The sequence below is a fragment of the Cnephaeus nilssonii genome (assembly GCF_951640355.1).
Source record: "Cnephaeus nilssonii genome assembly, chromosome: 5".
Taxonomy (NCBI): domain Eukaryota; kingdom Metazoa; phylum Chordata; class Mammalia; order Chiroptera; family Vespertilionidae; genus Cnephaeus; species Cnephaeus nilssonii.
This window is the reverse complement of record NC_137076.1, coordinates 8,622,495-8,646,674: the sequence shown is the minus strand read 5'-3', so window position 1 is coordinate 8,646,674 and position 24,180 is coordinate 8,622,495. Positions and strand designations below refer to the sequence as shown.

At 50.5% G+C, this 24,180-nt stretch overlaps 1 protein-coding gene and 1 pseudogene across 2 annotated transcripts in view; both read left to right on the top strand.

Annotated features, from left to right (window-relative positions):
• OBSCN (obscurin, cytoskeletal calmodulin and titin-interacting RhoGEF) overlaps nucleotides 1-7,931 on the top strand; it is a gene marked incomplete at both ends in the record, with an annotated part of 160,537 nt that extends 152,606 nt beyond the window's left edge. The window contains 16 exon segments of the mRNA XM_079773281.1: nucleotides 134-160; nucleotides 699-851; nucleotides 941-986; nucleotides 1,119-1,196; nucleotides 1,514-3,479; nucleotides 4,348-4,428; nucleotides 4,666-4,776; nucleotides 4,941-5,108; nucleotides 5,577-5,699; nucleotides 5,917-6,087; nucleotides 6,331-6,412; nucleotides 6,566-6,805; nucleotides 6,961-7,184; nucleotides 7,268-7,343; nucleotides 7,464-7,613; nucleotides 7,754-7,931. Coding sequence (XP_079629407.1) covers nucleotides 134-160; nucleotides 699-851; nucleotides 941-986; nucleotides 1,119-1,196; nucleotides 1,514-3,479; nucleotides 4,348-4,428; nucleotides 4,666-4,776; nucleotides 4,941-5,108; nucleotides 5,577-5,699; nucleotides 5,917-6,087; nucleotides 6,331-6,412; nucleotides 6,566-6,805; nucleotides 6,961-7,184; nucleotides 7,268-7,343; nucleotides 7,464-7,613; nucleotides 7,754-7,931 — 3,874 coding nt within the window.
• A 6,021-nt stretch (nucleotides 7,932-13,952) lies between these two features.
• LOC307100578 (large ribosomal subunit protein eL15-like) lies at nucleotides 13,953-14,856 on the top strand (annotated as a pseudogene). Its single transcript has 2 exons — nucleotides 13,953-14,143; nucleotides 14,419-14,856. The product of its transcript is annotated as a large ribosomal subunit protein eL15-like (transcript).
• Nucleotides 14,857-24,180: the final 9,324 nt, after the last annotated feature.

Here is a 24,180-nt window from a genome sequence, read left to right as displayed (position 1 = left end):
CCGGGACAAAGCCACCAGGACAGCCCATCCTCCCGTTCCCTGCCTCCCCTCCTCTCGCCTGCCATTCCCCTCACGCCCCTGACCCCCCGGGGGCCAGGCTGGGCGACTCACAGCTGTGGTTTTGTTCCCACAGGGCTATGGGGGTCATCTCTTACCTCAGGTGAGCAGACCTGTGTCCCATCTCCTCAGAAGAAATCCCAGACCCCACCCGCTGGCCCACCCCAGATCGGAGACCTGAGACCCAAGGGACAGCTAGTTGGGAAGCCAGCGGTGGGCCAACTCAGATAAGGGGTTTGCCAGGGCTTTTCGCCGTACCCTGTCCCAGAGGCGCTCTTCCTAGTGGGGTGCCGAGCTGTTTCCTCAGCGGGTCTGGCTGGTTTGTCCAGGGCCCCTCCATAGCAGTTACTGCCCTGAGGATGCTGCTGGTGTAGACGGAGCCTGAGTCTCCTCTGCAGGTGGAGCCCTCTTCCCACCTCAGGCTGAGGCCTGGTGCCCGCCCGGCTAACCCTTGCTCTCTTCCAGGCTGAGCCCAGATCCCCACTCCAGCCCGAGCCTGCATATCTGGGCAAGTCTGAGACACTTGCTGGGACTCTGAGGGAACGAAGAGGCCATCCCAGTCAGGGCTCCGCCAACCCACCCCCATGGGACCCAGAGATCCGGGGTCACGTCTGAGGGCCCGACACTCACTGTGCTTTCAGCTTGACCTGCGTGTCCCCATTTGCGGGCGAGAGTGACCGAGCAACCCTCCTGAACGTGCTGGAGGGGCGGGTGTCCTGGGGCAGCCCGGTGGCTGCGCACCTCAGCCCGGATGCTCAGGACTTTATCAAGGCTGCCCTGCAGAGGGCCCCCGAGTGAGTGCGCATGCCCTCCTCTCCTCCCCCATCACTGTTCAGGGGACCAGCCGACCCCTGGCCTGACCCCCGGCTTGGTCTCCCCACAGAAGCCGGCCCAGTGCAGCCCAGTGCCTTGCCCACCCCTGGTTCCAGGTGAGTAGGCTGAATCTGGCAGGCCTGGCGAACAGGGAGGAAAAATAAGGCCAAGAGGGGTGGGGCCTACCTGGCTCTGGGAACACCAGGGTCTCCCCCAACACACGTGGCTTTCTCACCTGGCCCCCCCAGAAGTCCCTGCCGGCGGAGGAGGCCCACTTCATCAACACCAAGCAACTCAAGTTCCTCTTGGCCCGCAGCCGCTGGCAGGTGAGCCAGGCCGCAGTGGGGAGGGGGGCGGGCGCTGCGGGATGACTGAGGGGTGGGGCAGGGCGGGGCCTGGAGGCAGGTGGGGGGAGCTAAGGTCCCAGGGCTGGCTGTGCGCAGGGAGGCGGGGGCTGGGCATCCTTCTTTCAGAATCTGTGTTCCCTGAGCTGACAGGACAGGACACAAACACAGAGTCCTGGGGTGTAGGGAATGAGGACAAGGGCTTTTAACGCCCCCCATCTCCTGGGTCCCCCCTCTGGGGGCACCGGAGTTGGGAGGCAGTGGGCACTGGCTGACGCCCCTCGTCCCCGCGCCCCCAGCGCTCCCTGATGAGCTACAAGTCCATCCTGGTGATGCGCTCCATCCCGGAGCTGCTCCAGGGCCCGCCCGACAGCCCGTCCCTCGGCGTGGCCCGGCACCTGCGCGGCGACGCCAGCGCCTCTTCCAGCAGCTCCTCGTCCTCCGACAACGAGCTGGCGCCCTTTGCCCGGGCCAAGTCGCTGCCGCCCTCCCCGGTGACGCACTCGCCCCTGGTGCACCCGCGAGGGTTCCTGCGGCCATCGGCCAGCCTGCCCGAGGAAGCCGAGGCCTGTCCTCCCCAGGAGGCCGCGCCTCGGCCCGCGTCGCCCGGGGGCGCAGAGCCCGCAGCTGCCCCGGGCTGCGTGCCCCGGCAGAGCGTCATCCGCAGCCTGTTCTACCAGCAGGCCGACCAGACTCCGCAGGCGGGCCAGAGTCCGCAGCGCGGGGCCCCGGCCCCCGGCAGGCGGGTGCCTGCGCGGCGGAGGCACCTGCTCAAGGGCGGCTACTTCGCGGGCGCCGTGCCCGGCCTGCGCGAGCCGCTGCTGGAGCACCGCGCGCTGGAGGAGGCGGCCGCCCGAGAGGAGCGGGCTGCTCAGGCGGCCACCGCACCCTCCTTGGAGACTTCCCCGCGGCCGCCCAGCGCCGGCACCGGCGCCCCCGGAGGCCCCTGCCGCAGCCATTCCCTGGGCTCCGACTGTCCCCCGGGGGCCGGCCCCTCCGGAGAGGCCTGCCATGAGGGGCAGGGTCCCTCACCCACCCTCTGGGGCCTCCAGGCTGAAACAGGAGGGGAGAGCGTGCCCAGAGAGGTGGAAGGGCAGAGACCATTTTCATCTCCTGGTGGAGATCCGTGCCTTGCTGAGCAAGAGGGGTCCTCCCAGGACAGCTGTGGGGGGCAGCCAGCTCCTTTTTGTCGCCCCCAGAGGGGTCCTGCCACCAGGAAGGGCTCTGATCCCCCTGAGGCTGCTGCACCCCAAGCTCCTGGCTCCTTTCCTCCAAGGCACTGCCTGGAGGCTCTCTTGGCAACCCCGAGCACCTTCCTCTCCCAGGGACCGCAGGCTCCCTCCTCCCCAGCTCAAGCAAGCCGCCAGTCAGGCCCTAAGAGCGGGCTGGAGGCCACCCTGTTTCCTGGGAGGCCCAGTCTGCCCAGCTCTCCAGGGCCAGCCTCCCCATCTGGCCTGGCGCCCGGCTCCTCCCTGGACACGGAGGATCTAGCCCAGGAGACAGAGGGCCTGTGGGAGTCTGAGGCCAGCCCACCTCAGCCTCTGGAGCAGACGACCTCGCGCAAGTTCTCCCTGGGGCACCATGGAGGTTATGCAGGGCTGGCCGGCTACGGCGCCTTTGCCTTCGGTGGGGATGCGGGAGGCATGCTGGGACAGGGACCCCTGTGGGCCCGGATGACCTGGGCCACCTCTCAGTCCTTGGAGGAACAGGACGAACCAGGGGCCGAGAGCCCGCTCCCCCAGGCCAGCGTGGTGCCCCTGCCCGAGGGCAGCGGGGGCAGGGGATCCCAGGTGTCGCTGGTGCGGATCCAGGACCTGTCAGGGGACATGGAGGCAGCAGACACCATGTCTCTGGATATATCGGAGGTGGAGCCTGCCTACCTCAACCTGTCGCACCTGTACGACATCAAGTACCTGCCCTTTGAGTTCATGCTCTTCAGGAAGATGCCCAGGCCAGAGCTGCCACCATCCCCAGGGTCGGAGACCGGGGAGGAGCTGGCTGAGCTCCCAGAGGCCATGTGGTCCTGGCAGGGCGGGCTGGGCCTGCCTGCCGGCCTGGAGATCAGGGAAGAGCTGGAGGACAGTGCGGTCCTGTTCAGGGAGGCCGATGGCAGCAGGAAGCGCAAGTGGTCACCCCCCTCCAGTGGCCCCCTGCGCTGCCCTGGGAGGCATGCCCTGCTGGAGGAGCCTGTGGAACTGGGGCTGCGCCAGAGGGTGAGGGCCTCGGTGGCCCATATCTCCAGCCTCCTGAGAGGCAGGCCTCAAGGTGACTCCCCCCTCCCCATCATGGGGGCTTCTGGGCCCGGCCAGGTGTGCCCCCTCTGTACCTTGGGGCACCTTGCACACACGCCCAGGAATCACAGCTCAGGAGTCCATGGGCGGCAGGAAGCCCTCCCTACCCCTTCCTGTTCCTGTTCTGCCCACACGCCATGCACATGGGCTTCTGTTCCCAAGGTCACCTTCTTGGCTTCACCCCCTCCCATGTGCCTCTGAGACCTAGTGCTGGGACCTGGAGCAACTGCAGGGGTTACACCCCCGTGGAGAGGATCCTTCCAGGGCCAGTCTTCCTGACCCCTGACCCTCACTGACTCCACCCAACCCCAGATCTCAGCCAGGACTTCCGGGCGCCTGTGCCTCTGAGCTGCTGGCCTTACTTGCCAGAGGTCCTCCCACCCAGAATGGACAGATGCTGACAGGCTAGGGACGGGGTGGACTCCACAGCAGATTTAGTTTGTTTCCTCAAAAAACCCCCAGGACAGTGGTCGGCAAACCGCGGCTCGCGAGCCACATGCGGCTCTTTGGCCCCTTGAGAGTGGCTCTTCCACAAAATACCACAGCCTGGGCGAGTCTATTTTGAAGAAGTGGTGTTAGAAGAAGTTTAAGTTTAAAAAATTTGGCTCTCAAAAGAAATTTCAATCGTTGTACTGTTGATATTTGGCTCTGTTGACTAATGAGTTTGCCGACCACTGGGTTAGGATCTGGGCTTTTCTGCGACATGGGAATCTAGCAGTGGGTGGTAGGTGGCCCCAGAGTCCTCCTCCCATGCTCCTGATGGCAATGCCAGGCAGCTGGCTGCCCAAAGTGGCCAGCCTCTTGGCGTGACCTCCCTTGGTCCTGTCCTGTCCTCCATGCAGGTCCAGAGAAGGAGGGTCCCCCTAGGAAAAAGGCAGGCCTAGCTTCCTTCCGGCTGTCAGGTCTGAAGAGCAGAGACCAAGGTGAGTGTGATTCCTGGGACTGGGGCCCCCTGCCGCCCAGGAGACCACCGTGCCCAGGCCAGCAGGGGGGGGGGGGCAAGCTAAAACCCATAGTGACTTGAGCCCAGATGGGGGTGCTCAGCTCCACTGCCTGGAGGAGGTGCTAGTGTTGAAGATGAACTGGGTGAGGGTGGACTTCTCTCTAGTACCCCCGCCTCGGGTTTCACCTCTGACACTTGGTTCACCTCCCTTCTTCAGCGCCGTCCTTCCTACGGGAGCTTGCAGATGAGACAGTGGTCCTGGGCCAGTCTGTGACTCTTGCCTGCCAAGTGTCGGCCCAGCCCGCTGCCCAGGCCACCTGGAATAAAGGTAAGAGCTATCCTGGTGTCAGGGGGGAGGTGGGCAGGTGGCAGGACAGCAGGGAGCATTCCTTGACTTCATGGCCATCAACTTACAGAGGGAAACGGAGGCCCAGATAGGTGTGGGGCTGGGTGTTTCGAGCTGCCCCCCAGGCTTGCTTTGTCCCAATGCAGACGGGGTCATCCTGGAGAGCAGCAGCCGCCTCCTCATCTCCTCCACACTAAAGAACTTCCACCTTCTGACCATCCTGGTGGTGACCTCTGAGGACCTAGGCGTGTACACATGCAGCGTGCACAATGCCCTGGGCATGGCAGCCACCACAGCTGTCCTCCGGAAGGCCGGTGTGTGGGCCTCGCCAGGCCACCTCAGCGGGGACTGGGAGGGGGGCCCCTCCAGGCTGTCACCTCCTCCCTGAGTTTCCAATGGGGCAGGCAGGCCTAGCTCTTGGACCCCACTGGTCCCTAGAGGGGATCAGGTGCCCTGCTCTACCACTCAGCCAAGCTGAGGCATCTCTTACCAGAACTTGGGGTGGGCAGGGGCCTGTGCGTGAGGGCCACTCCATGGGCTCCTGGCCGTACACCAGATGAAGGAACCCTGTGTCAGGCAGGCAGACTCCTCCTGAGCCTCCAGCAGGAGAGGCACCGGGTCCCTCTGCCAGGCAGCACTGGAATGGGACCCCGGAATCTATGGGACCAGGGGAGGGTGGGCTCAGGGCCTGACAGTAGGATGCAGGGGCGGGGACAGGGGCTCAGAGCTGCATGGGCCGCCCCTGGAAGCCCACCTCTGACCCCTGACTGTGGGCCCTGCAGAGCGCCCCTCGTCCTCCCCGCGCCCAGACATCGGGGAGGTGTATACAGATGGGGTCTTGCTGGTCTGGAAGCCCGTGGAGTCCTATGGCCCTGTGACCTACATCGTGCAGTGCAGCCTGGAAGGTAGGGCTGTGCCTGCGCCATCATCTTCTGGGGGGCCCTTTGGCTAGTGGGGAGAGAGGTGCGGGAAGTACCAGCCACTCTGTGCTTCTGGGCACCCATGGGGGGGAGTACTGGCCCCCTCTGTGCTCCTGGGCAGCCTTCCTCGGGGAGGGGGTCTCTCCACCTGGGACTCTGTGGGAAGCCCTGTAGCTCCCCCTCACCCGCTCTGTGTGGCCAGGTGGCAGCTGGAGCACGCTGGCCTCAGACATCTTTGATTGCTGCTACCTGGCCAGCAAGCTCTCCAGAGGCGGTGTGTATGCCTTTCGGACTGCGTGCGTCAGCAAGGCCGGCATGGGTCCCTACAGCAGCCCCTCGGAGCAGGTCCACCTGGGAGGGCCCAGGCACCTGGGTGAGCCTCTGCAGGACCTGGTGGGTGTCGGGCGGCGGTCCCTTTGGAATTGCCCTGCCACTTCACCAAAATACATAGTCACTGGGGAGGTTTGTTCTGGCCAGTATGCTGCCCTCCTCCCTCCCCAAATGGTCCAAAGAATGAGAGGCCAAGTGTGGGTTTAAAGGGTGCCAGGGAAGGGGTGCGAGGAGACAAGGTTGGGGAGCTGGGGCTAGGGGGCGTCACCGGCTTCTCTTCCCACAGCCTCTGAGGAGAGCTGCCCTGCACCGCCAGCCCAGCCGCTGCCCAGCACGCAGACCTTCGCCTTCCAAACACAGATCCGAAGGTGCGGCAGCTCCCCAGTCCGCTCTCCAGCATCTGCACCCCCTCCTTCCCTGCTGGGCTTCCTCCTGCAGCTCTGAGAGTGGGAAGGGGCTGCAGGAGGGCGCGTGGGGGACAGGAGGGGTCCTCAGTAGCCTGGCCTGTGCCTCCTCGCCAGGGGCCGCTTCAGCGTGGTGCGGCAGTGCCGGGAGAAGGCCAGCGGCCGGGAGCTGGCCGCCAAGATCATCCCCTACCGCCCGGAGGACAGGACGGCCGTGCTTAGCGAGTACGAGGCCCTCAAGGGCCTGCGCAACCCGCACTTGGCCCAGCTGCAGGCCGCCTACCTCAGCCCCCGGCACCTGGTCCTCATCCTGGAGCTGTGCTCAGGGCCGGAGCTGCTCCCCTGCCTGGCCGAGCGGTGAGGGGCCACCTGGCCTGGATGCAGGGCGGGGGGCGGGGGGGGGGGGGAGGAGCACAGTGCCGGGGGCTCACTTCCTGGCTGGCCCCCGCCTCCACCGGGAAGGGGCTCAGCGGAAACCCACCGAGCTGAGCCCTCCCCATGTGCCCTCCCAGGGCCTCCTATTCGGAATCTGAGGTGAAGGACTACCTGTGGCAGATGCTGAGCGCCACCCAGTACCTGCACGCACAGCGCATCCTGCACCTGGACCTCAGGTCCGAGAACATGATCGTCACGGAGTACAACCTGCTCAAGGTGGTCGACTTGGGCAATGCCCAGAGCCTCGCCCAGGAAAGGGTCCTGCCCTCAGAGAGGTTCAGAGACTACGTGGAGACCATGGGTGCGTGGGGTACGGGGTGGGCCAGGAGCCAGTCCCTCCCGCAGTCCTGCCTCCAGGCCTCACCTGTGCCCCCCCTTTCCCAGCCCCGGAGCTCCTGGAGGGCCAGAGTGCCGTCCCACAGACTGACATCTGGGCCATCGGTGTGACGGCGTTCATAATGTGAGTCGCGCGTGACGGGCGCGGGAGGTGGGGGTGGGGGTTGTGGGGACTGGTGTGGGATCCATGAGGATGACCTCAGACCCCCTTGTGACCCGAGTCCCCTACCCCGCTCTCCCGCAGGCTGAGCGCTGAGTATCCAGTGAGCAGCGAGGGCACGCGAGGCATGCAGAAAGGCCTGCGCAAAGGGCTCATCTCGCTGAGTCGCTGCTACGCGGGGCTGTCCGGGGGAGCCGTGGCCTTCCTGCAGAGCACACTGTGCGCGCACCCCTGGTAAGGTGGCCCTGTCCCCCAACCCCCACCTGCCGCCCCCATCTGCCTGTCCTGCCCAACCCCCTGTGCCCTGCACCTGCCAGAGCAGGCTGACACCTCCCCCACCACCACCACCACCACCACCACTCTCCATGCTCCAGGGGCCGGCCGAGCGCATCCAGCTGCCTGCAGTGTCCATGGCTGACTGAGGAGGGCCCAGCCTGCTCCCAGCCCTCCGCCGTGACCTTCCCCACCGCACCTCTGCGCGCCTTTGTGCGAGAGCGTGAGAAGAGGCGGGCGCTGCTGTACAAGAAGCACAACCTGGCCCAAGTGTGCTGAGTGCTTGGTCCTGCGGTGTATGGGGGGAGGGGGGAGGGGGAGGCAGGAGGGAGGAGGAGGGGTCACACTGCTAGGCCGCACACCTGGCCTGGCCTCCACACGCAGTATATGCACAGACACACCAATAAAAACCAGAATCGTAAAATAACATTAAAAAAATAATATAAATAAATAAATAAATAAATAAGTAAATAAATAAGTAAATAAATAAATACCAGAACCGCACGAGGCATCATCTATTTCACTGTCTTGTCTTGGGGAAGCGGGTGAGGGCCCTGCACCTCCTGGGGTTTGGGGAACCGTCCATTTAGCAGAATTGCCCTTCCTGGTTCATGGATTGAAAGAGCAGCCTCACTAGAGGTAACCAGCTTACAAACAGAGTCTCCCCCCGCCCCCCGCATCCCACGCATCCTGGCACATTGGTCCCTCAGCCTCAGCCCACCTGCCAGTCCCTGAGGCATCTCCACGGGAACTCCTGAGCTCCAAGGTGCACAGACTGAACGGTTCCCATGGGAGCTTCCTGGCCTCTGGGCCTCCATCCGGGCCTCCCGGAAAGGCCACTGCAGCCCTTCTTGGTCTGAGGCAGGAGGAGCCTGGTGAGCGAGCAGCCAGGCCACCCGGAGGGATCTGAGAGGTGGGCTCAGGGCTAGGGAACGTGTTACGGAAGCTGCTGAAGGAGCCTGAGCCACAGTGGCTTTTCCCCCGCCCAGATCCTGCCAGATGTTCCTGCTGCCCACAGGAGGAATCCTGTTTGGGAAGTGTGTGTGGTCCCGAGGTTGCATGAGCATGTGCCACCTTGTTTGAGCTCCACCAGCTCCAACTCTACTTGCTGTCAGGAATGGTCTCCCCACACCAGTGCTCCTTCGGGGCAGTCCACGGTGCCAGGGCCTATGTCGGAGCTCTGTGCTGTGGGGTCCTGTACCCTGGCCATTCCTGGTCAGACGCATAGCGGGCACACCTCCAGTCTCAGCCCTCACGGTGCCCTGTGGCACCTGCGCCTGAGCCCCTCCTTCCTCTCCATCACACGCTCGCCCAGGCCCAGCTCACCACGTCCACAGAAAGCCTGGCTCTGTATGTGGGGACCAGGGGACACTTACATCCTTGTCTTTGGAGGATGCATTTCTTTGGTGGCCTCGTCTGTGCTGTGTGCTGGGATGACGTGCTCTTGTCTAATCCTGTAGAGATCAAGTTCCACACGTTGAGCAGAGCTCGGACTCTCACACCGAGAGACACTTGCTGGGGCTCCGCTTTCCTGGGTCTCTGCTGGGTTGGCCTTGCCTCCTCGGAAGCCCAGCTCTCCTTGTGCGTGCTGCCTGGGTACCCGGAACCAGCGCTTCTTGTGAAACAGCTAGTGACTTGCCTAGGACTCACCCTAGTGACATCCTCACTCACTCCTCCCCTGACTCTCCTCTCCCCTCCCCTCCCCTCCCCTCCTCCCTTTCCTTCCCCTCCTCCCCTTCCCTCCCCTCTTCTCCTCTCCTCTCCCCTCCTCTGACTCTCCTTTCCCCTCCCCTGACTCTCCTCTCCCCTCCCCTCCCCTTCCCTCCCTTCCCTTCCCTCCCCTCCCTTCCTCCCCTTCCCTCTTCTTCTCCTCTCCTCTCCTCTCCCCTGACTCTCCCCTACTCTCCTCTCCCCTCCCTTTCCCTCCCCTCCCCTCTCCCCTCCCCTCCTCTCCCCTCCCCTCCTCTCCTTTCCTCTCCTCTCCTTCGGGGTGGCCCTCTTCCCTGCTGAACCTTGCCTGATAAATCCACTCAAACCCAAGTTCCCTCTGTTTTAAGTATTTTATTGGCAGGTTGTTTCTAAAGATCAAATAAAATGTACTGCATTTTAAACAGTCACATCATATTTTATTATACTTTTTCAATTCAGCTTTTATTATGAGGTCATTGTGGAATCACATGCAGTTGAAAGAAATAATACAGAGAACCCAGGAATCACTTGCCCAGGTTCCCCAATGGTGATATTTTGCAAACCTCTAGTGCAATCTGACAGCCAGGACAGCAACATCGATACCATAAACCTACAGAACATGCTTATCATCAAGTGGAGCCCTCATACTTACCCCCCCCCCTTTTTTTTAACAACCACACCCACTTTCTTCTCACCCTTAACATTCCTTAACCCTGGCAACCAACAATTTGTCTTGATTTATAGACTTTTGTCATTTTACACTTGATCTTAGCCAAAGGCCGAGAAGAGCTATACTTTTGTCATTTTAAGTGTTATATAAACAGAGTAACCCTGAGTAACCTTTTGAGCTTGGCTTTTGTTCACCCAGCAGAATCCTCTGGCAATTGGTGAATGTGGTTGCATATGTCATGGGTCATTCCTTTTTACTGGTTTAACACAACTTCTTTAGCCATCCACCCACCGAAGGGCATTTGGGTCACTCCCAGTTTGTGGCTCTTTCAGACGAAGCTGCTCTAAGCATCTGTGTGCAGATGTGCATGTGAGCATAAACCTTCCTTACTCGGGGAGGGCGCGGGTGCTGCCAGTGCTGCAAATTCCTTTGCCATCTTCATCTCCTCTCAGCTGAGGGGTCTGCTCACGTCTTTTGACCATTTTATAATTGGATTGTTTACTTGCTGCTGAGTTTTGAGAGATCTGAATATATTCTGGATATTAGTCCTTTCTCATATTAGTATGTAGCTTATAAATACACTGAGTGGCCTGATTATTATGATCTCTGAACGCATAATAATCTGGCCACTCCGTGTACATCCTATATAATAAAAGGCTAATATGCAAATTGTCCCCTCGACCAGGAGTTCGACCAGCAGGCAGGCCGGCCAACCATGTCCCCTCCCCCTGGCCAGGCTGGCCGGACCCTACCCATGCACGAATTCATGCACCAGCCTCTAACATATATATATATATATATATATATATATATATATATATATATATATATATATATATATATATATATATACTGAGTGGCCAGATTATTGTGCGTTCAGAGATCATAATAATCTGGCCACTCAGTGTATATTCTCCCACTTTGTACCTGTCTTTTTGTCCTCTTAGAAGGGTCTTTTAAAGAGCAAAAGCTTTAATATTTAAAAGCATTTTTAATAGCATATAACTTACCACTTTTAAGTGTAAAGTTCTGTCTTGTTAACTACATGCACATTGCTTTGTAACCATCACCACCAACCATTTCCAGGATTTTTCATCTTGTAAAACTGAAACTCCACACCCATTAAACAACTCCCCACCCCCCCTTAACCACAGTCCCTGGCAACCACCATTCTGCTTTGTTTCTATGAATTTGACTACTCTAGTCATCTCATATAAGTGGAATCATACTGTATTTTTTTGTGTGTGTCTGGCTTATTTCATTTAGTATAATGTCTTCCAGGTTCATCCATGTTGTAGCATGTGTGAGAATTTCCTACTTTTCAGGCTGAATAATATTCCACTGTACGAATAGACCACATTTATTTATCCACCCACCTGTCAATGGACACTTGTCAATGCTTCTCCCTCAAGCAATTATTGTGAACAGTGCGGTAATAAACATGCATGTACAAATATCTCTGAGGTCCTGCTTTAAATTCTTTTGGGTGTAGATCCAAACTTGGGATAGTTTGGTAATACGGTATTTTATGTAACTTTTTGAGAAACTACCACACTGTTTTCCATAGTGGCTGCACCATTTTACATTCCAATGAACAGAGTACTGTTTAAGGGTTTCTATTTCTTCACATCCTTATCAACATTTTTTTTTTTTAATGGTAGCTATCCTAATGGGTGTGAGATGCTATCTCATTGTGCTTTTGATTGCATTTCTCTAATGATTAGTGATGTTGAGCATCTTTTCATGTATTTGTTGGTCATTGGTATATCTCTTTTGGAGAAATGTATATTCAAGTCCTTTGTACATTTTCTGCTTCGGTTATTTTTGGTGTTGTTGAGTTGTAGGAGTTCTTTATGTATTCTGGACATTAATCTCTTATCAAATATAAAATTTAAAATTATTTTTCCCCATCCATAGGATATCTTCTTTGTTGATTCTGTCCTTTGATGGAAAGATGTTTTAATTTTGATGTCCAATAATTTATTTTTACTTTGGTTGCCTGTAAAGTTTTATCTTTTCTTTTTGGGTAATTTCCTTTTAACAGCCACTTAGAGCACTAGGTGACAATAATTTGGTTGCCTGTAAAGTTTTAAAGTTTTATTAGGGCAAATTAGTCTTTTCCTTTTTTAAAAAAATTGTTGACACTATTGCAGATGTCCCCCATGTTCACCCCTTTGCCCACCTCCACCCAGCCCCCCCACCCCTCCCACGGCCTTCACCACTCTGTTGACTGTGTCCATGGGCTACGTTATTGGGTGTCCCAAAAATGTATACACACACTTTGAATAATTACAAAAGCAGTGTTTATTAAAATACGTTTCATTTTTGAAATTGAGCTATCAGCTGTTAAAGTGTTCTTTGGCTACTCATATATTCTTTGGCTATTTTCTTCACCTTCTGTAATCTAGTCCCCTTCCCCCCGCCCCCTTCCCTCTGACCTCTGTCAGTCTATTTCATGTATCCATGTTTCTGGTTCTATTTTCTTCATCAGTTTTTTTCATGCTAAGAGAGAGGAAGGGGCCATAACTGTTTTATCCACTCATCTACTGATAGGAACTTGGGCTGTTTCCAGATCTTAGCCATTGTAAATAATGCTACTACGAACATAGGGGTGCATATGTTTTTTTCTGATTGGTCTTTTGGGAAGTGGGATCACTGGGTTAAATGAGAGTCCCATATTTAATTTTTTGAGGAACCTCCATACTAGTTTCCACAGTGGCCGCCCAGTCTGCATTCCCACCAGCAGTGTACTAGGGTTCCCTTTTCTCCACATCCTCGCCAGCACTTGTCACTGGTTCATTTGTTGATGGGAGCCATTCAACAAGTGTGAGGTGATACTTCATTGCAGTTTTAATTAGCATTTCTCTGATGATGATTAGTGGCATTGAGCATTTTTTTCATGTCTGTTGGCCATCTGTATGTCATCTTTGAGAGAGAGAGAAACGTTGCCTGGTTGTTCTACTCATTTATGCCTCCATTGGTTGATTCTTGTATGTGCCCCATCAGGGATCGAACCTGCAACCTTGGCAGGTGAGGACGACGCTCTAACCAACTGCGCTACCCGGCCAGGGCTTGTATGTCATCTTTGGAGAAGTGTCTATTCAGGTCCTTTACCCATTTTTTAATGGGATTGCTTGTCTTCCTGGTGTTAAGTTATATACTTTTTTTATATATTTTGGAAATTAACCCTTTATCAGATGTATCATTGGCAAATATGTTCTCCCTACAGAGGGTTCTCTTTTCACCTTGTTGACGGTTTCTTTTGCTGTGCAGAAGCTTTCTAGCTTGATGTAGTCTCATTTGTTTATCTTTTCCTGAATTTCCCTTGCCCTTGGAGACAGACAATATGGCTATGATGCCTGGCAATGTGGCTCAGTGGTTGAGCATCGATCTATGAACCAGGAGGTCACAGTTCACATGTGCCCTTAACTGGGAATTGAACCCATGATACTTTGGTGTGCAGGCCAATGCTCTAACCACTGAACAACACCAGCCACAGCTAGACCACTTACATTAATTTTAATATTTTAAGTGTGATATTTTGTTTTGTTTCTCTTTTGTTTTCCTTTCTTGTGAGGGTTACTCAGGGCCTTTTGCGGTTCCATATAAATTTGTGAAACATTTGTTCTAGTTCTGTGAAATACACCATTGGTATCTTTATAGGCATTGCATTTAATCTGTAGATTGCTTTGGGCAATATGGACATTTTAATTATGTTAATTCTTCCTATCTGTGAAGACGGTATATGCTTCCACTTATTTGTGTCTTCCTCAATTTCTTTCTTCAGTGTTTGATAATTTTCTGAGTACAGGTCTTTTACATCCTTGGTTAAATTTCCCCCTAGGTATTTTATTCTTTTTGAATGTGCTTCTATACTTTAATAACAAATGTTCAGAAGTAGAAATTAAGAAAACAATGCCCCTTTTATACATCTGGCCGCAGCCATCAGGTAAACCAAGATGGACGCTTACAAGTACATCCAGGAGCTATGGAGGAAGAAGCAGTCCGATGTAATGCACTTCCTTCTCAGGGTGCGCTGCTGGCAGTACCGCCAGCTCTCTGCGCTCCACAGGGCTTCCCGCCCCACCCTGCCTGACAAAGCAGGCTGGGCTACAAGGCCAAGCAAAGTTATGTCATACTAGAGGCCCATTGCAGGAAGATTCCTGCAATAGGGCTTCCTGCTGAGGTCTCCCCACCCTGTCTGCTTCCCTTCCTTCTCCCCTGCCCCACTTGCTTCTCTGCAGCTTTGCTCCCTTCTGCAGCACTTGGCTTCTTTCTACACTGTCTTGATATGCAAATTAACCACCATCTTGGTTGGGTTAATTTGCATGCTTGCCCTGATTGGTTGGTGGGCGTGGCTTGGGCGTAGCAAAGGTGCGGTCAATTTGCATATTACTCTTTTATTAGGTAGGATGTCGGATTCGTGTGCACCGTGGTGGCCGCAAACGCCCTGTTCCTAAGGGTGCAACCTACAGCAAGCCTGTCCATCACGGTGTTAACCAGCTGAAGTTTGCTCGAAGTCTTCAGTCTGTTGCCGAAGAGCGAGCTGGACGCCACTGTGGGGCTCCGAGAGTCCTGAATTCTTACTGGGTTGGTGAAGATTCCACGAACAAATTCTTTGAGGTTATCCTCATTGATCCATTCCATAAAACTATCAGAAGAAATCCTGGCACCCAATGGATCACCAAACCAGTCCACAAGCACAGGGAGATTCGAGGGCTGACATCTGCGGGCCGCAAGAGTTGTGGCCTTGGGAAGGGCCACAGGTTCCACCACACTATTGGTGGTTCTCCCCATGCAGCTTGGAGAAGGCGCAATACTCTACAGCTCCAGTGTTACCGCTAATATAAGTAATGTTTGTAAAATTCTTACCTAATAAACAATTTAGGTAAAAAAAAAAAAAAAAAGAAAAGAAAACAATGCCATTTACAACTGCATCAAAAAGCATAAAATACTTAGGGATAAAAATTTAACCACAGAGGTGAAAAACCTATATTCTGAAAACTATAAGACATTGAAGAAAGAAATTCAAGATGATACAAATAAATGGAGTAGAAGGATTAATATTTTTAAATGTCCCTACTACCTAAAGCAGTCTACAGATTCAATGCAATCCTTATTAAAATACTATTGGCATTCTTCTCAGAACTAGAACTACAGACAGTCCTTGGCTATTATGAATCTTTTGTGGTTTCATTCAAATTTTAGGATTTCTTTTTCTTCTTCTGTAAACATTCAATTAGAATCTTCATAAGGATTGCATTGAATCTATAGGTGGCTTTGGGTATTATGGACATTTTATCAGTATTAACTCTTCCAATTCATGAGCACAGGCTATATTTTCATTTATTTATGTCTTTTTAAATTTCTTTCATTTGACCATATACCAGGTGTACCGGTTGATAATGCCGATTTTTTTCAATAGATGGGAGTTACACATATGTTGATATATATGCAATTTGATATGTATGCTATTTTGTTGTATTGACAGCAAGCTCCAAAACTTCATATGTCAAATTTTCTGAAGGTGTTAACATATTTTTATGCTTAAAAATGTCGAATTTCATGCCAAAAAAGAGCATTTGCGGGAAATTTTAATTCATTATTTTGAAGAAAAGTGCTGCTGAAAGTTATCATATACTTCGGGAAGCTTATGGTGAACATGCTTCATCTCAAGATACTTGTGAATGCTGTTTAAACACTTTAAAAGTGATGGTTTCAATGTGAAAGACAAAGAATGTCCAGGTCAACTGAAAAGCTTGAATACCAACAATTACAAGCATTATTGGATGAAGATGTGTGTAAAACTCAAAAACAACTTGCAGAAAGATTAAACGTTGCTCAGCAAACAATTTCCGATCATTTACAAGCAATAGGAAAGATTTTAAAGGAAGGAAAATGGGTGCCACATCAACTGAACGAAAGACAAATGGAAAACTGAAAAGTCATCAGTAAAATGTTGCTTCAATGACATGAAAGTAAGTCTTTTTTGCATCGAATTGTGACTGGCAATGAAAAGTAGATTTATTTTGAGAATCCCAAACGCACAAAATCATGGGTTGATCCAGGTCAACCATCAACATCGACTGCAAGGCCAAATCGCTTCGTAAAGAAGACAATGCTCTGCGTTTGGTGGGATCAGGAAGGTGTGGTGTATTATGAGCTTCTAAAACCACATGAAACAGTTAATACTGATCACTACCGACAACAAATAATCAATTTGAACCACGCTTTGATCGTAAAATGACCAGAATGTTCCAGAAGACACGGTAAAGTAATTTTGCTTAATGATAACACACTTCAAAACCAGTTAAAGACACATTAAAAAATCTTGCCTGGGATTCACCTTGCTCCTTCAGATTACCACTTGTTCTGATTGATGGTGCACACACTTTCTGAGCAGCACTTCAAAATGAACCAAGAAGTGGAAACTTGGGTCTCTGAATGGTTTGCCTCAAACAAGAAAAGTTCTATTGGGATGGTATCCACAAATTACCTGAAAGATGGGGGAAATGTGTAGCTAGCCATGGCAACCCAGCACTGACTGCAGGACTGACTTCCGGTTGGTTGAGACTTGGCCATTATTGGTCGTTACAACCCAGAGTTTTTATATATTAGAATCATTGAATTGATCCCTTTGGAATTATGTAGTGACATTTATTGTCCCTTGTGGCCTTCATTTTGTAGTCTATTTTGTCAGATATGAGTATTGCTACCCCAGCTTTTTTTTCTTTCCATTTGCATGGTGAATTTTTTTCTGATTCCTTCACTCTCATCCTCTGTGAATCTTTGGTTCTGAGGTGGGTCTCTTGTAGATAGTATCTATATGGGTTTTGTTTTCTTCTCCATTTAGCTACCCTATGTCTTTTTATTGGAGCATTTGATCCATTTACATTTAAGGTTATTATTGATAGGTACTTGTTTATTGCCAGTATAATTCTTTATGCCTGGTTCTTTCTCTCTCTCTCTCATTGTATTATTACAGCATTTCTTTAACATTTCTTGCAATGCTAGTTAGGTGTTGATAAATTCCTTTAGCCTTCAATTTTATTTGTTTGTTTACTGGTCTGGAAAGCTCTTTATTTCATCATCTATTTTAAATAGCCATGCTGGATAGAACAGTCTTGGTTTCAGATCCTTGCTTTTCTTTACCTTGAATACTTCATGCTATTCTCTCTGGCCTATAGTTTCTGCTGAGAAATTAGCTGACAGCTTATAAGAGCTCCTTTGTAGGTAACAAACCTCTTTGGGTTCTTCCTGCTTGGGATTCTCTATGCCTCCTAAACTTGTGTGACTTTTTCCTTCACCAGTTTAGGGATGTTTTCTGCTATTATTTCTATCCCTTGCTCACTTTCTTCTCCTCTGGTACTCCTATGATGGATATGGATATATATATATATAATATAATTTTTTTTCATGTCCCACAGCTCCCTTCAACTATCCTATTTTTTAATTTTTTTATTCTGATTTTTTTTTCTGCCCTGTCTCCCTCTAATCTGCTGTTTATTCCTTCCAATGTATTCTTAATTCTGTTATGTCATTCTTCATTTCTGACTGGTCATTTTTCATAGTTTCTGTATCTTTTCTCATGCTGTTAACATCCTTATAATCTTTACTTTGATAACTCTATATCTGATAAATTTCTTCATTTCATTTAGCCCTTCTTCTGAAGAATTTTCTTCTTCCATTTGGGGCTTGTTTTTGTTTGTTTTGTCTTCCCATTTTGGCTGCCTGCTTGCATGTGTTCCTATTATGTAGATCTGCTATGACTTCCAGGCTTTTGGAGGGTCTCTCGTGCAGGCCTCTGTCAGATGCTGTTTGTGACTGGCCCTGAGTACCCTGTTATGAGTGATCAGTGATCAACAGTTTGTGGCTCCTTCTGCTGGAGCTGGGTGCATTTGGAAAAGACAAAGATGCACACCAAGGCTGCTTTTCCTAGCCCCTGGCCCAGAAGCAGAGCAGGCCAAGACTCTCAGCCTCTAGAGATCCACCTCTGCCTGCAGGCTAATTGTTATTCCAGTCTCTTAATGAGCCTCAGGCTGTAGACCAAAGCAAGGTATAAACTCCACAGGGTGGGGTGAGAAGATTTCCAATGGGTGGGGCAATTGCTTCCCCCCAGACAAAGTTGTCTTGATGATAAAGGTTTGCTGAAGAAAGATGTCTTCTGCCCTACAGGGGAATGAATTGCACAGGAATCTAGGTGGCTGTCCTTCGAGTTCTATCCACAGAGCCACCAATCCTGGATTCTCTTCACACAGCTCTAAACCACTATGCCCTCCCTCTGCCAAAGCACAAGGTAAATGGCTGCACATGAAACTTTGTGCTTTGCCCTTTAAGAGGGTACCTGAATTTCCAGCCATCTCTCCCTAGCAGACAGAAACCCCACTGCTTTTCACAGCCAGATGCCATGTGGGCATCTTCCTCAGTTTTGGTGCTCTGGACTGAAGAGCCAAGCTTGGAGTTTATATCCCAGAGTTCTCAGTGGGAACCCCCTATGGCTGAGATATTCCTACTGAACTTCAGCTGCTATCTATAGGAGCCTGGTCAGCTCTCTCATGCCTCACACTTTCTGCCAGTCTCTATGTGGTCTCCACTTTATATTCTTGGTTATAAGAGTTCTCTCCAGCTAGTCTTCAGTTGGTTATTCAGGATTGTTTTTCTATATTTTAGTTGTAATTCCAGTTTGGTCCTGGGTGAATGTCAATGTAGTTCCCACTTGATCTGCTCCATCTTGGAATTCTCTGCCAAAAACAATCTTGAGGGGGGAAAAGCTAGAGGCCTCACACTGTCTGATTTCAAAACATGTTATAAAACTACAATAAAGAGAACAGTATGGTATTGGAATAAAGACACACACAGACCAAAGTAACAGTAGAGCCCAGAAATAAGCCTTTGCATATATGGTCAAATGATATTTGACAAGGTTACCAAGGCTACACGATGGGGAAAATATGGTTACTTCAAAAATGGTGTGAGGAAAACTGGACTCTTATCATGAATGATATACAAAAATTATCTCAAAATGTATCAAACACTTAAAACTATATAACCCTACAAAAAAACATGGGGGAAAGCTACATGGCGTCAAATTTGGCATTGATTTCTTAGATATGACATCTAAAGCACAGGCAAAAATATAACAAATAAAAAATGGGACTACATCAAAATTTAAAATTTCTGCACATTAAGGGTGATAAACAAAGGAATTAAAATGCAACCTAAAAAATAGAAGAAAATATTTGGCAGCCCCATTATCAGATAAGGGGTTAACATTATATTCAGAATACACAACAAACCCCTACAATTCAATAACAAAAATAACAGGATTAAAAAATGGGAAAAGACTTCATAGACATTTCTCCAAGGAAACAGATGGAGAAATGGGAAAAAAACTTCATAGATATTTATCCCAATGACCAACAACCATATAAAAAGATGTTGATTATTACTAATCATCAGGGAAATGCAAATTAAACCCACAGTGAGATATCACCTCACATCCACTAGGATGGCCACTCTGAAAAACAAAGTAAATTTTAGTGAAGATGTGGAGAAAGTGGAAGTCTTGGGAGAAACCAAGATGGCAGCTTAGGAAACACCTAAACTGCTGCCTCGCACAACAATATCAAAACTATAACTAAAAGACAAAACGGACACCATCCAGAACCACAGGAAAGCTGGCTGAGTGGAAATTCTACAACTAGAAGGAAAGAGGAAAGCACATTGAGACTCAGAGGAGCTGCAAAAGGCTAAGGTACAGAGACGCGCGTGCGCAGAGAGGATGGGCAGCTGAGTACACAAGTGGCTGAGTGCGCAGCTGGCTTCCTAAAGCGGGAGGGAGACGGAAGCTCCTGACTGCGCTGAACTCCAGTTCGAGGCGAGTTTCTGGGAACCCAGACTCATTCGGGGAGAAACTGGACCATCTGGCAGCGGGCGAAACTCGAGGGCGGCTTTCTCTCAGAGGTGCTTGCAGTGATTATCGAGGGACACTGAGACACAGGGGCCTCATAGGGCAGGGCTGACAGGAAGCCAAGGCTGTCTGCTCCGCCATGAGACTCCACCCCATCCAAGCTGAGCACAGAGGCTTTTGCAATTTTGCAAGTCTTGTCTCATAAGGGAGTCTCCAGCACAGATCTCCCAGCGTATACACAGCTGATCCTCACAGCCAATTGGCCTGAAGGTCAATTCCTCCCAGTGATACCAACAACAATCAAGACTTAACTACAAGGCTATGCACACAGTCCACAAAGGGGTGCACCAAGAATGTCCACCTCAGGTAACTGGGGAGGCCAAGCCATTGGGCCATATAGGACACCTAGCACACAAAGCTACCCTACCAACTCAGGGAAGCAGCGAAAATGCGGAGACAAAGAAACAGATCCCCCAAATGAAAGAAATGGAGGAAAGCAAACGACTGGATATAGAGTTCAAAACCCTGGTTATAAGGTTTTTCAAGAATTTCCTAGAAAAGGCCAATAAATTTAACGAGACCCTTGAGGATATGAAAAAAGACCAACTAGAAATTAAGCATACACTGACTGAAATAAAAAATATTATACAGAGACCTAACAGCAGACTAGAGGACTGCAAGAATCAAGTCAAAGATTTGAAATACGAAGAAGCAAAAAACAATCAACTGGAAAAGAAAAAAGAAAAAAAGAATCCAAAAATTTGAAGACAGTGTAAGGAGCCTCTGGAACAACTTCAAGTGTACCAACATCATAATTATGGGGGTGCCAGAAGAAGAGAGAGAGCAAGATACTGAAAACCTATTTGAAGAAATGATGACTGAAAACTTCCCCCACCTGGTGAAAGAAATAGACTTACAAGTCCAGGAAGCACACAGAACCCCAAACAAAAGGAATCCAAAGAGGACCACACCAAGACACATCATAATTAAAATGCCAAGAGCAAAAGACAAAGAGAGAATATTAAAAGCAGCAAGAGAAAAGCAGCAAGTTACCTACAAGGGAGCACCCATACGATTATCAGCTGATTTCTCAACAGAAACTATGCAGGCCAGATGGGAGTGGCAAGAAATATTCAAAGTGATGAATAGCAAGAACCTACAACCAAGATTACTCTACCAAGCAAAGTTATCATTCAGAATTGAAGGTCAGATAAGAGCTTCACAGATAAGAAAAAGCTAAAGGAGTTCATCACCACCAAACCAGTATTATATGAAATGCTGAAAGGTATTTTTTAAGAAGAGGAAGAAGAAAAAGGTAAAGATAAAAATTATGAACAAATACATATCTATCAACAAGTGAATCTAAAAATCAAGTGAATTAAAAATCTGATGAACAGAACAAATTGGTGAATATAATAGAATCAGGGGCATAGAAGGGGAGTGGACTGACAATTCTCAGGGGGAAAGAGGTGCGGGAAGAGACTGGACAAAAATCATACACCTATGAATGAGGACAGTGCGGGGGAAGTAAGGGCAGAGGGTGGGGTGGGAACCAGGTGGAGGGGAGCTATGGGGGAAAAAAGAGGAACAACTGTAATCATCTGAACAATAAAGATTTATTAAAATTTAAAAAAAAGAAAGTGGAAGTCTTGTGCATGGTGGTAGGAATGTAAAATGGCACAGTTTCAATGTAAAACAGTGGCTCCTCAAAAAATTAAGAATAAAATCATATGATCCAGGAACCCCACTTCAGGGCATATATTCAAAAGATCTTTTTAAAAGATCTTAAATAGAAACATAATTGAGGTCAGAGGAATAGCAATGTAAGAGAGCCTCTTGGCCTTTCCCCCTGAAATTTCAACAAGTTAATCAACTATAACTCAACAAAGAAAACCCTGCTCAATACAGAGGCATGCCTGAGAGACCAAGGCACTGAAACTTCTAACGGTGGGCAACCAGGAATACATGGGGAGACAAGATGGGAGGAAAGCACAGACGGCCCATAGATGCAGCCCTGCAGCTGGGAGCTTGAGCTAGGCTTGGAAAGGAGATGAAGCCAGTGGTAGTAGGCGCTTCTTTCAGCTGTGTTAGAGAGTAGAAATTTTTGAGCATGCTTCCTCCTAGTCGACTTAGCCTTGAATCCCAGCTGTACCTCACAAAATAGCCTTGCAAGATAGAACACTGTCAGCTTTCTGAAGAACAGGATGACCCTGTAAATAACATGGTCATCAATAACATGACCCTGACATTACTTAAGAAAAACTGTTTTGTCTTAAATTACTTGCTCTGCAAAAACAAGATATGGCCGAAACCGGTTTGGTTCAGTGGAAAGAGCGTCGGCCTGCAGACTCAAAGGTCCCAGGTTCGATTCCGGTCAAGGGCATGTACCTTGGTTGCGGGCACATCCCCGGTGAGGGGTGTGCAGGAGGCAGCTGATCAATGTTTCTAACTCTCTATCCCTCTCTCTTCCTCTCTGTAAAAAATCAATAAAATATAAAAAACAAACAAACCAAAAAAAAAAACCAAGATATGGTAAATGTGCTTAAAAGCAGTCCTGCACAAAGGGTCAGGGCTGCTCTCTGGACTTCCTGTGTGGAGAAAGGCAGAGCAGTCACTAGCCCGCTAATAAAGGCTCCCTAAATTTTAATTTGATCTGGACTCCAGTGGTCGTTCACTCGCATTCGCTCCACAAGCTGAAGGAACAGAGAGCTGTGGGAGTAGGGTAGTCCAGCAGGGAGTGATGCAAGGGAACATTAACTGAGCCAGCAGACACCTGACAGAGTACAGGGTTCTGCAGTGCGGTTTTCCGCTGTTGAGTCAGACAATGGTGTTTCAGACAAATAAACAGAACCACAGAGCCCTGCCAACACGTGGACTCCCTACACTCGCCTCCCGTTGCCCTTGGAGTTGGGTTGAGGAGCATGTTATCTGTAAACCAAGAGCAATTGCAATAGAACTATTGTTTCCCTCTGTGACTGTGGGGTGCTTGAGGCAGGATGCCATGGAGGTCAGGGGTCACCATTATGGTAAGGGCAAACCAAACCCCTCCCCCAAGCAGTGCAGCTGAATGTCTTACTGAAGCCATTGAGGTCAAGACTGGGAGGTCAGAGGTTAAAGAAAGAAAAAAAAAATCTTGCAATTCAGCGCCATCTATTGGGAAATAGCAGGAAAATCTCTTCAGAGGAAGCTGCTATCAGCCATATATATATATATATATATATATATATATATATATATATATATATATATATATATATATATATATATATATATATATTACACACACACACACACACACACACACACACACACACGACCAGAAAATGAAAATCCCCAGAAATCACACTGAAACACATGAAAATATCCTATATAATAAACAGCTAATATGCTAATTAGAGCAGAAGGCGGAACCACCTTCCAGAACAACCAGTGGGCGGGAGGCAGAGCCAGCAAGCCATAGTGGTCCTGGAGTCCCGTCCCCACCCACCCCCCTCCAGGGAAGCCCAGGCCACCCAGCCAGCAGCCACAGTGGGAGGCCCATGCCATCTCTCTCTGAGCCTGGAGCCATCCCCCCCACCTGAAATCCCAGCCTTCCCTGAGAGCCCAGCTCAAATCACAGAGGCTTAGGCCAGGAGGGGTGCAGACTGCCCTCTCCACCTGTCTACCAAGCATGTTCTACCTCATGCAGGAAACACTCACCTGTTTTGCACTATTATCGCCTCTGTCCCTGCCTGCTGCCCCCAATGCAGTGTGTTCCGAACACAGAGACCATGTCTTTTTACACACTTCCTAGCTGTGTGATCCTGGGCAAGTTAACTCCTCTAGGCCTCAGGTTTTCCTTTTGTATGACAGAGAGAGCGAGTACCTACCCTCTAGGCTTGCTGTGAGGACAAAATCATGTCTAACCAGGCTGGTGTGGTGCCTGTTTCTACACACAAGGGCAGCTGTCTTCCGCCTGGACCCCAGCGATCTGGGCACTCAGTACTGGGTGAATACGGAATCCAAGCCACTTTGGACACCTCCCAGGAGCCACCAGGCTGCTGGGGGGAGCTATGGGAGTAGGGAATGCAGGGCAGAGTGGCAGGCAGAGAAAGGAGATGCAGAGAGGGTGGGGGCGCCCAGATGAAGGGACCTGCTCGATTTCCAGTCAGGACACATGCCCAGGTTTCAGGCTCAGTCCCCAGTAGGGGGCATGCATGAGGCAGCCAATCAATGTTTCTCTCTCCATCTCCCTTACTCTCTCTAAAAATAAAAATCAA